This window comes from Prunus avium, chromosome 8, assembly GCF_965620075.1.
Source record: "Prunus avium chromosome 8, drPruAviu1.hap1.1, whole genome shotgun sequence".
Taxonomy (NCBI): Eukaryota; Viridiplantae; Streptophyta; class Magnoliopsida; order Rosales; family Rosaceae; genus Prunus; species Prunus avium.
In genome coordinates this window covers 33,779,954-33,791,831 of record NC_142291.1, presented here as the reverse complement: position 1 = coordinate 33,791,831, position 11,878 = coordinate 33,779,954, and the positions used below count along the sequence as shown (strand labels likewise).

Below are 11,878 nucleotides of genomic sequence, written 5' to 3'. Positions count from 1 at the left end.
TAATTTGGTGAGATAGTGACAATGGCGCAATGAATACCAAAATAATCATTTTATTTCAGATATAACTTAACAATAAACTCTCGGATAAACTTGAGCACGTTCGGATGTCAAAATACACAAAACAGAACATTCTGAAAATAAGATCAATAAAAAGCCAAAAATGACAGATTACAAAATAAATAAGGTCTTGAAACAAGCAAATATATACTGCAAGGGCTCTTTAGATCCTAGATGGCTCGACTGTTCCTGAATGTCCTCATTGAAACCAAACCACAACTGGGTGACAAACTAACAACTCATAAACGAAAATACAAAAGCTACAAGATCTCTAAATGTCCTCTTTGAAAGAATATTTGGACTAGCCAAGACCTTCTAGGGACTCGAACAGAGCACAGCCTTTATTATATATGCCGGGATAGTAGAGATTCAACCTAGGGAGAGAATCAATAAACAAATTGCAGAGCTCATCGATAGCTAATTAGGTTGAAGAACTTTTGAAGAACGGGATATATCAACCCCATCAATTAGCTGCATCTCGGCTGTAGAACAGATCAAGAGTCTTTGCAGGTATACGGTGGAGAAGCTCACGAGGGAAGATCCGCAGCAACGTCCATGCCAAATCAAGTGACTGGAAGATATTACGGGTATCATAGGCCCCTTGGCTCACAAACTTCTTCTCAAATTTGTCCAAGAACTCCAGGTATAGCTGTTTAAATCAAAAGAAAATATCACATCAATTACTCCCAAAGGCTGATTGTTAATAAACAAAACCATCTTAATAAGAAAACAAAAAAGGTAAGAGACCAGGTCCTCCGAAGAAAGTGCTTCTTCTCCAACCACAGCTTTCATTGCCTGGACATCCTTCCCAATAGCATAATTTGCATATAACTGAAAGTTAAAAAATGCAAGAGAGGGGAGATTAGATGGCGTTAGGTGACAACAGATTCGAATACTACCATACAATCCCAAACTAACCTGGTTGGATACATCAGAATGATCCCTGCGAGTCATCCCTTCACCAATAGCACTCTGCAATCATAACCAACTACTTTATTTAACATAAACCCCATAATTGCAGTGATGTGAACCCTCTCTAAATATTTAGAGTATAAAGAAATCAAAGTGTCATTACCTTCATCAGACGAGACAGTGATGGGAGAACATTGATTGGCGGGTATATCTGCACAGTTGAAAGACTTGATGGTTAGTTTCAATTCATTTATAATCTCTGCATAACTGATTGTTACCACCTCAATGTAGGTTGTCCAAACATAGAAAACCAACTTTCTAAATGCATAATGAATTACCGTTATTTGGTATCAAGCTAAATGAGAGCTACTTTTTATTTATTATGGACTGATACAGTGACCAACAATTTCATCAAGTCAAGCCTCAACGAGAGAAGTCCAAATCCCAGGCACTTGAGAAAGATAAAGAAGGTACCATTTGTTCTGGTGGCATTTAAGTGACAAAACCATGGTAACTTCCCTTTCACAAAATCATACAACATGTATTGTGTACCCCATTCTGAACGCAGGAACATGGTAACGTACGCCATGACCATCTTAATTCTTAAGGTAATTATATACCCATTCTCAGACCACAACACTGAATGATGTAATGAAAACATGCTAAAACTTCAGTTACCTGTCTGTTGTAGAGCTGCCTGTCAATGTATATCTGTCCCTCAGTAATATATCCTGTAAGATCTGGAGTGGGGTGTGTAATATCTGGCAAGATAAAGAAATCAAAGCTTGTGTTACGGCATATCACTTAAGCATGAATGCATGATATGTGAGACAGTCAATGTGTAATAAAAATACATTACCATCGTTTGGCATAGTTAAAATTGGAATTTGTGTAATGGAGCCTTTTCTGCCTTCAATTCGTCCAGCACGCTCATAGATTTGTGCCAGATCAGTATACATATACCCTGGATATCCACGCCTTCCAGGCACTTCTTCTCGAGCAGCAGATACCTGCAGTAGCAATCAATAGTTTGGATTACGGAAGTTATCCTACACAATAATAAGAATACAATATGTAGTTGGTAGAGGTATTTTAAAATATAAAAGAACAAAAATGCTTTTCAAGTTCATATAAAGAATCAGAAAGAAGATGAACATGATTTATGAAATTTGAGAATTCACGTATTTTATTGTTTTCAAAAACTAAGGTACAATGGCATTCACAATTTTTTCACGTTACCTCACGAAGAGCATCAGCATAAGAACTCATATCTGTGAGAATGACAAGAACATGCTTCCCACATTCATATGCCAAATATTCTGCAGTAGTAAGAGCAATACGAGGAGTAATAATACGTTCAATTGTAGGGTCATTTGCCTGTAGAAGATGGCAGAAAACACATTTTAGGCCCAGTACCATTCATACAAAGTATGAGAAATGTAGGAAGAACACTCCCAATTCACAGAATTTAATAAGAAAAAAAACCCATAAATATATCATCAAAGGCTTCATATGTTCATTTCAAAATATACCAGATTCAGAAAAAGGGTCACTCTCTCCATTGAACCATTTTCTTCAAAATCACGTTTGAAAAACTGTGCTGTCTCCATATTTACACCCATAGCTGCAAACACAATGGCAAAGTTGTCGTCTTCCACATCCTGTAATTTCATACCATAGGTTAGACAATCACATGAATGCTAGAAGTATATCAAAATAATGTTGGGCACTTAGCATGTCTAACATGAAAATAGTAGATATGTGCAATCTCTACTGGCCAACAAAGATTTGGTTACAAAGTATACCACAGCGTCAAGAAGACTGTCAGATTTCTCCAACCGCTTGACCAAACCAGCCTGGCGACATATCTGAGCAGCTATTTCGTTATGAGGAAGACCAGCAGCAGAGAAAAGTGGGATTTTTTGTCCTCTGGCAATGGAATTCATGACATCAATTGTAGAAATTCCAGTCTGTATCATCTCTTCAGGATATGTTCTCTCACTAGGATTGATAGAACTCCCTGGGGAAGACATACAATAGATTGACAGACATGTTAATGCACAAAAAAATTGGAGCCAAACCTATGATCATTAAAACAAATAACTCACCAGATATGTCTAGGTAAGCCTCAGGCAAAATAGGGGGGCCATTATCAATGGGTTTCCCAGAACCATTAAAGATGCGCCCAAGCATGTCCAGTGAGACTGGAGTTTTCAAAACCTGACAAACATTCAAGGGGGAGGGTCAAAATAGGTTGAAAATAGCATAACTAGATGTCAGAAAAGATTTATTATTCTTGCTTCCACAATACAATAAAGGAAGAATATGATTAAAGTTCTAATACCTCTCCTGTAAATTGCACGGTGGTGTACTTGTTGTCAATTCCAGATGTTCCTTCAAAAACCTGGGCAGCAAAGAAATCGTTTAACTAAACCATACAAAAATTAAGCACCTCAAGATTAAGTAATGATGCTATCATCTAGTACAGGTTAAGTCAATCATAACAATTGCTGTCCAGATGATGCACAAAAGCCAAAAATAGGACTAAAGGTTATCAAAATTATAAGCCTATCCATGAATGTGTATCAAAGGGCACAATCAGGAGAAACTAATAAACAATGCTAAACAGCTGTCACCTGCACAATAGCTTTCTCTCCATCAACCTCCAGGACTTGACCACGTCGAGTTGTTCCATCTCCCAAACGAATATTAACAATCTCCTGAAACTTAGGTCCCTGACATAGTTAAAGAGAATACATTAGTTATTGGTTTCAGAAAAGGGGAAAGTTCCACACAGAAAAGCTTAACAACAATCTAGATGAGACAGACAGACAGACAGACAGGCACAGAGATAGAAAGAGAGAGATAGGATCACCTACCTTAACTTTTTCAAGGATAACCAGAGGTCCGGCCACACCAGAAACAGTTCTGTACTCTGAAATGTCAAGGCAGAGGACATAAGGTCATAATGAACTCATAGTAATGCTAATTCTGTCTAGCTGAACAAATTTGAAGAGTTCAACATTAACTCACAAAGTATCCATTACGACTGAAGACCGAAAACACATGGCCACTATTACCCATGTCTAAAAATATAAAGTAAACCGGTCCAAGACTTACCCATGCCGACCTCTAGTTGTCCCTCGTCCATGTCGTGATTGTTTTGTGAAACAGCCATTTGCAAGCTTCACGAAAAAAAAAATCAGCAATTATGAATAAAAACCACTAGATGCCATCCAAAGCAACTGCGAATTGTGAAACAAATTTTATAAGATGTCAACTAGGATCACTTCCTAAAGCAACATTGCAAATCAGTCCAATCAAATGAGTGAAGAATTAGATCATAGCAATAAAATTTTGCCTAATTAACACTAAGTTTGTATGAATATCTAAAAAAATTTGAAAAACATAAAATAGATTATTGAATTACAGTAATTTTAACTGTCTAAATACTGAAAACAGTTTGGATTGTGTAGATTATAGTGTCCCCGAACCCAAACAACAAAAACTCCAATCCTTGACAATGCGACCTTCTTCTTTCCCTTCCTTTTCTCAGCAACCAACTAAGTGCCCCAAAATTTGAGGAAACAACAACAATATAAATCACATCCAATTGCTGATTTCAACAATTCGCTAAAATTAACCAACTTTGGATTAAAAAACAAAGCTTGAATGAACACGAACTCTAATCACGTGTAGTTCGAGCTCATTGGAGTATATGATCGGACGGTTGCAATTGGAATTGAATCAAGGAAATAACGATCAACGGTGGCTGAGAATTACGTACGGATCTGAAAACCTACCTCGTTTTCGATCTGAAGCCAAGCCAAGCCAATCGGAAGAGAGAGAGGAGCAAAGCAGAAGAGGAGGAAGATGAATAAAAAAGAGTGAGATCTGATGGACTAGAAAAATAAATAAATTGGAAATTCGTTGACAGATAAATAATAATAAATGAAATTAAAAAAATTTAAACTGTAATGTTTTTTAATTTTCTGGTTTTTTGTTTTGTTTGGAAATAAGTGGTAATAATGGAAATAATGTGAAAGACAACAAAAGAGTGTATATGTACTAGAGTGTCCAACTAGATGGCGCGCCGATCCTCTACATTGGGCCACGTGGGGATATGCTTGGTTGGGACTTGGGGCCCACTGCACCTTCGTAATTTGGATAGACAATTGAAAGGTACAGTGTGGTTTGTTCTCTTCTCAAAAGTAAAACTGTAAAAAGACTATGGTTGCCCTAAAAAAAGAAGTGAAAAGACTATAAACTTTGTTACATAAAGAAGAAGGTTAGCTTATGAGAATGGTATTGTTTGTGACATTTGTTCTAATCTCAGTTTGGTGAATACAACTTGTCTTACAAATTTTGTCTAGAGGAATGAAACTCATAAAAACTGATTGGACTTAAACTCCAATCGAGTTCAAGTCGAGCCACCAAACCATTGAATGTAGAAGTCAATATTAGCTCAATAAAATCTGGCAAGATAGTTGATATGATCCCTCTAGTTACATTCTCTTCTTAGTCTTGTCGATGCCTCTTGGTAGGGGAAGAGTTTAGACTAGGGTTATTGACTGAAATAGTCCCCCATTTTTTGCTCAAGTCTCATTTTGGTCCATTAACTAAAATTTTCATTTCAATAGTCCTACAACTCTCCATTTAATATCAAATTGGCCATATCGTCAAAGTTTGTCAATTTTGCCATTAAATGTAGAGGTAAAATCATCCATACGAAATAAACACTAATAAAAATTTAATTATATAAACATTTGAAAATTAAAACGAATACTTCCCTAAAATAAACCTTTTTTGTTCCAAATAACTTTTACAATAAAACCACTAACAATGATGGAGATTAAAAAAAAAATACAGATAAATCTTTTTCCTAATTAATGGACATTTTAAATTCTGGTTGAAAAAGTTAAAAAGATGAAAACTCAACCCATTACGCCATCACCAACTCCCCCCACCTCCCCAAAAAAAAAAAAGTGCTGCTAAATGAACCCTAAAATTAACTGAGTACGCCCTACTACCAAACTATTTATTGAATTACTAATTTATCATAATATAAAATGATCAAAAAGGATTTGAATTGTGAAAAATATATATATATAATTTTAATAAGTACACCCTACTCACTATATTCAACCCTAATCAAATGTAGATAAGTTTTCTTATTGCTTGGTGCCCACGGTGAACAATGCAGCGAGCATTGACAGAGGCGAAAGGTTCTTCCATTACTTTTTCAGATAATTTTTCGTTTTTGTTGTTGTACTTTTATTAGAATTTTATTCAATTTGCTTGATTAGGGTTTATCTGTAAAATTCGACAGTTACTTTTCCGAGAACTTTCTACAAAGTTTCACTTATCAATTGATGATTGCTTGTTGCCATATTTTTTTTTCTTCAAGAAATTTTGGCCTTAGCAGCAACGGGAAGTTTAACTTTAATATTATATATATTTCATATCAATATATAATACATATATTAATTAACAAATAAAGTAGCAAGTTTGACTGATCTATTTTGTCCAAAATGGTTAATTGGAATGACCTTACAAACATTGTCAAAATAAAAGGTTATAAACTTATAAGAGAGCTTATTGCGGAATCAACAAAACATATATAAGTGGTAATGTGGATAATGGTGTGGCTGGAATTCAGGATGCAACCAATGATCTTAAAGTAATAGTAATCTTGCTTGGGGTTGGTATTAGGGTGTTGTGTGATAGAGTGTATTAGGGTGTAACGTGGGTATTTTTGGTAGTTAAATATGGTGTACTTAGTTAATTTTACATTTTGATTAAAATATTAGGGTGCACTTAAATCATAAGGTGTACTCAGTTAATTTTAGGGTTCGTTTAACAGCACTCAAAAAAAATCCCTCCTCAATCCAAAACCCCACAGTATGACCACCTCTCTCTCTCTCTCTCTCTCTCTCTCCTCCTTCAATAGAAGAAGAATATATATCTTTCTTCTCATGGGTGTCTGGATCGGATTGAAAAAATCTATTTGAGAAAGAGAAAATCAAAGTGGTAAAAGAAGAATAAAGTTTTTGAGAAACTCATGAAGCCCACCTCTCCACATATGGAGCTAGGGTTCTAATTTGGAGGAGTTTTTAACATGTGGACGGTTTTACCCCTAAATTTAATGGCAAAATTGACAGACTTTGACGGTAGGACCATTTTGATACTAAATGGAGAGTTAGAGGATTATTGAAATGAAAATTTTAGTTGTAGGGCCAAAATGAGACTTTAGCAAAAGTTGGAGGACCATTTTAGTCAATAACTCTTTAGACTAATAACTTAGCAACTACCATGACTTAGTCATGCATACCCCATAGGCCAATCAATTCAAACACTCAATTCATGAAATGATAAGGTTCATAACTGTGGATTTTATAAGATTTCTTTATTCAATGGTAAGAATAGGTACATGGGCATAAAAATGCAGCAAAAAGAGAAAATCAAACAGACAAGTTCATTGGAGGAAGTAACTAGACAATGGAAATTGTGCTGTGATCTCATTGAAGTTTCTGTTCAGGCTGCGAAGTGCTTGAATATGAGGTTCATCTTCCTCTACAGGTATGATTTTAGCAAAGCTTCCTTCTTCAAGATAGTCTACTGTGCGGTTGGCAGCTTCAAGTCCCGTGACATAAGATTTCTCCTGTGAAGGAAATGCTGCAACCATATTTTCAGCTTTTCTGCATTTATCTTGATCCATGAAGATAAGAATAATGGTTAGTATGAATCTTTAACCTGTCACCATGAACCGTGTCGGGTTATAATCCAGTCTCCGGCCATGAACAAATTTGGGAAAGATGTAGAGCCACCCATCATGTCCTTATATGAGCCTGTTAAGAGAGGACACAACAGAGAAAAAGAAACTGGTGTTGTGAACAAAAGTATAATTTACCATCTGATAAAGTCATTCTTCCCTTAGTTCATTCTTACCACAGAAAAGTGCCCTTTATAATACAGTTAGTTTACTTTAATGCCGTAGCTAAACAGTCTGATTCGTATAATAAGACGGGATATAGGTCATGCCATAAAAACTCTTACCAGGAAAGAAGTGAGTCAGTTTGGAAATCTGCCAATCTCCTTATCTGTCACAGTAGCATTCTTGAAGTCCTTGATGCAGTTTGACAGGTAAGATGTCACCTTGGAAACAATTTGTTCATCCTTCAGCGGCAACAACTCATTGGCACGATACTGCTCGTCAGACATTTGGGACAAACTAAAGATGAGATTTAATTTCTAAAGTAAATTGAGTGAATAATGACAAGATCAGAGAAGAAAGAAACACATGAAGATACTCACAGAATCAGCTTGTAACACTGTTACCGAACTATCTTTATATTCGTCATGGATTGCATTCAAATCAAAGAAAGTCCACCCAAATGAATCATCAAATCCAGAGCAAGCATTACTTGCATTTGGAATGTTAACCTGGTTATGTGTGGAGTTTACAACACAGAATCAGCTCTGTCAAAACATAACTGGAAAAAATACCCTTTTACTAGCATATTTAATCTATATAAAAACTATCCAAATCAAAGTGGCTAACTAGTAAGGTGGATATTCCATATTTGAAAAACTAAAGCAAAGGAGAAAGTTCAGAAATAAGCAGCAGGCTAGGTTTGGTGCGGCTCATAAAAATTTCATAAAATTACCCTTCCCACATAATATATAGAGAAGGAAGTGATGTTGAAATTGGACTTCCACTGAACTCACCTTCCTATCGAGCCAGAGCTTAACAGAGAGTACATCAATGCTAGCCAAGTTCAAAACCTTAAGAAACTCCTCCCTTGTACACAACACTGCACTATACAGAACTCAAGTACCAATTAAGGTAGAATAGCAGCAATAGGGTCAATTGAAACTCTAAGATGCACAAAGATCTATTCGGATAAAATTATTGTTTAGGCTTTCATGTGGATGATAGTTAGAATGAATCTTATTTTCACTGTACTTTTTAACATTATGGCCATAAAAAAAACTCACTTTGATGCCCTATTGAGTGTTTTGGGCTTTTTTATGAGGTTTTGGGATTGGGTTTGTTTTAAGAAATCAATGACAGTTTTTATAATTTAAAAGAGGTTAAAAGCCTTTTTGTTATGTTGTAAATGGACTTTGGTGTGTTTTTAAAGTCCATTTCATATAGGGTTTTTTTATATATAATTTAGACTCCTATATTAGGTATAATAGTGAATCTCCCAAAAATAAATAAGTACATTAGAATTTTCGCTCATTCGACGAATCCTCTTGGTTTTTTGTTTCAGTTAACTCATTCGAATCGTCCAGGACTCGGATTGCTAACTGGTGTGCTTCCTGCTTGGTGGTGATTATGGATCAATCTGACTCGGTGCCACTGGTTGTGAGTTTCTGATAACTTTTGTATCTGTTACCATTTAGTCTCATATAATTGCTGATCTTTGTTGTCAATGATTATGTCTTGATAGAATGCTTAGAACTTGTAAGCAGGTTCGGTTGGTTGGATTTTTTATGTTTTGAAAGTCAGTAGCAGGTCTGTAAATGTAACAGGAGGTGGAAAAAATGGATTTGGGTTAGGCCCAAACTGACAAACAATGGTTTTGTTTGGTTTGGTTTCCCTTGTGGTTTTAGTCAAAACCGAACCAAAACCGATCGTTGTAATGTAATTGGTTGAGCTGTGTCTTTGCACATTCTCTTTATCTGGGATATCTAATTGGCACCTTTTGTTTTTTTGTTTTTTTTGTTTTAGTTACCCAAATATCCAAATGGTTTCAAAGTTGCATTCTGTTTTATGTCTCCATATCTAACTTGTAGAAAATTTTCATCCGTTCTCATGTATGTAGGTGCGTTTTGGTTGGTTTTATTGTTCTTATTTAATATTCTTTATGTAAATTAAATATAACAATGTGATGGAATCATGAAATTAAAGAGAGATGTATATATATATATATATTATTTTTTAAATTTTGGCCGATTCTTTTATAGAAGTATGAGTGCAACTTGGGAAAGCGAGACAGACGTAGTGAAGGAAAGAACTCGGGAAAGCAATGCAGACGTTGTGAAGGAAAGAACTCAGGAAAGAATGAGGAAGAAAAAGGTGCGTACAACTTGGTAGACAGAATTAGTGAGATGACAGATGAAATTCTTGTCAGTATATTGTCTCTCTTGTCGCTAAAGGAAGCAGCTGCTACTAGTATCCTTTCTAGACGTTGGCAGTATGTGTGGATGTCCACTATGGTTCTCAACTTTAATGCTAACTTTGATATTCATAGAAATCCCTGCCACTTCAAAGCCCTCAAAAGAAAATTAAGATCTCTGGAAAGTGGTAGATACGTCAATTGGGTGAATCGTGTGGTGGAACAACATAGAGGCCCAAACATTGAAGAATTCAGGGCTTGCTTTCAACTAAATGATCAGTTTGCAAGTTCCATTGACAAATGGATTCAGTTTGCAATGGAAAAGGGAGTTAAAACACTTGTGTTGAAGTTTTATACACAATGTGGCGTTGCCTCAAAAAATTTCTATGTGTTTCCCCACAAACTATTAGGTCTCGAGAAGAAGCACGTGTATTCTTGCATTCCAAGTCTGCGCCATTGTGGATGCAAAGTTGGATTTCAGTTCCTTAAAGTTCTTCATTTCCAATGTGTTGACGTGACTGATAAAGTTTTTGAATACTTCTTGTCCAACTGTCCAGTTCTTGAACGATTAACCGTGCGTGAAACAAAAAGTTTGGTTAACTTAAGAGTTGTCTGTCCATCGGTTGCATTGAAGCATTTAGTGATAGGAACTTGTCTTGGCCTGCAAAGCATTGAGATTTGTGATGCAAACCTTGTTTCATTTGCTTGTAAGAATAGTGAGAAAGTACTTCTCAGTAATGTACCGATGCTTGTGGAGGTGTCCATGTCCAATCTTTCCAATCCCCGTGCATTCATAGAGCTTTTATCTCGCCAACTTTCATGCTGTCTTTCTCAACTGGAGATTCTCATACTGAATATCACTGGAGCGGTTAGTATATGTATTATGATGCGTTGGTTTTCTTTCCTTCTTTTATGGATTATGTAGCTCATTGTTCCTTGTTTGGTTTTCAGGATCACAATCCGAAACATGCGTTTCCTATACTGGCAAATCTCAAGCATTTGGAATTAATAGTTCTTGCAGATTACCGTCTGGCTCTTTTTCATTTAACTTCTTTTCTGAAAGCATCTCCTTTCTTGCAAAGACTTGTGTTGAAGGTATATGTTTGTACTCGGCAGATTATATGGTAAAACTATATGTAGGTCTTTGTATGTGCACTTTTGGTGATTTTGTTCATCTTCTTTTCGTTCCATTGACAATTAGAAGAATGAAAAGTATAACAAAACAAAAAGGTTAAATTTTGCTGTGTGATGAAACATGGACTTCATATTCCTTCTGGTTCTTGTTGCGTCTTACACTAAATTGTTTTTTTTTTCGGTGCAGTTGGATTTCATTTTATTGTGGGACTTGGGAGAAATAAATAAAGCTGTGAAATGCCCCCATCATTCCCTCAAGGTAGTAGAAATAGTCGGGTATCGCGCTCGTGCATCTGCTGTCGAGCATATCATGTTCTTAATAAAGAGTGCTGTTGCGTTAGAGAAAATTGTTATTGATCCTCTCCGACGTTGGGTGGTGGGTAGTGAAGAATTCGCTGAGGAAGCGAAAGCAAGAGAGCACGCTGTGCAACTCGTTAAAAAAAAATTGCCTTCAACTGTTGAATTTGTATGCCTGTAGTGAGGCTTAAATTATCTCGAGATTGGGCAAGTATTTATTAAGTACTAAGTTTTGATTAACTGATTTATAATGGTTATTCTTTATATGCTTAAAAATTGCCTTCAGAAAAATAGTCTTTTAATTTTGAGAAAATTTATGCCAATGGTCCATGAACTTTGACCATTGTTACATT

General features: G+C 35.9%; 2 protein-coding genes across 2 annotated transcripts; one reads left to right on the top strand and one right to left on the bottom strand.

Moving 5' to 3' along the window:
- Nucleotides 1-129: 129 nt before the first annotated feature.
- Nucleotides 130-4,930, bottom strand: VAB2 (ATPase, V1 complex, subunit B protein). The gene is made up of 15 exons (XM_021954707.2): nt 4,773-4,930; nt 4,090-4,154; nt 3,849-3,904; nt 3,606-3,704; nt 3,314-3,373; nt 3,078-3,189; nt 2,775-2,989; nt 2,502-2,630; nt 2,209-2,346; nt 1,829-1,979; nt 1,648-1,730; nt 1,133-1,180; nt 976-1,029; nt 805-888; nt 130-706 (listed from the first exon to the last, which is right to left on the bottom strand). The coding sequence occupies exons 2-15, from the start codon at nt 4,145-4,147 to the stop codon at nt 521-523; spliced, it is 1,473 nt and encodes a 490-aa protein (XP_021810399.1). The 5' UTR covers nt 4,148-4,154; nt 4,773-4,930; the 3' UTR covers nt 130-520.
- Nucleotides 4,931-9,225: 4,295 nt separating this feature from the next.
- On the top strand, nt 9,226-11,738 carry LOC110753724 (F-box/LRR-repeat protein At3g26922-like). The gene is made up of 4 exons (XM_021954671.2): nt 9,226-9,340; nt 9,943-10,962; nt 11,046-11,189; nt 11,416-11,738. The coding sequence occupies exons 1-4, from the start codon at nt 9,311-9,313 to the stop codon at nt 11,704-11,706; spliced, it is 1,485 nt and encodes a 494-aa protein (XP_021810363.1). The 5' UTR covers nt 9,226-9,310; the 3' UTR covers nt 11,707-11,738.
- Nucleotides 11,739-11,878: the final 140 nt, after the last annotated feature.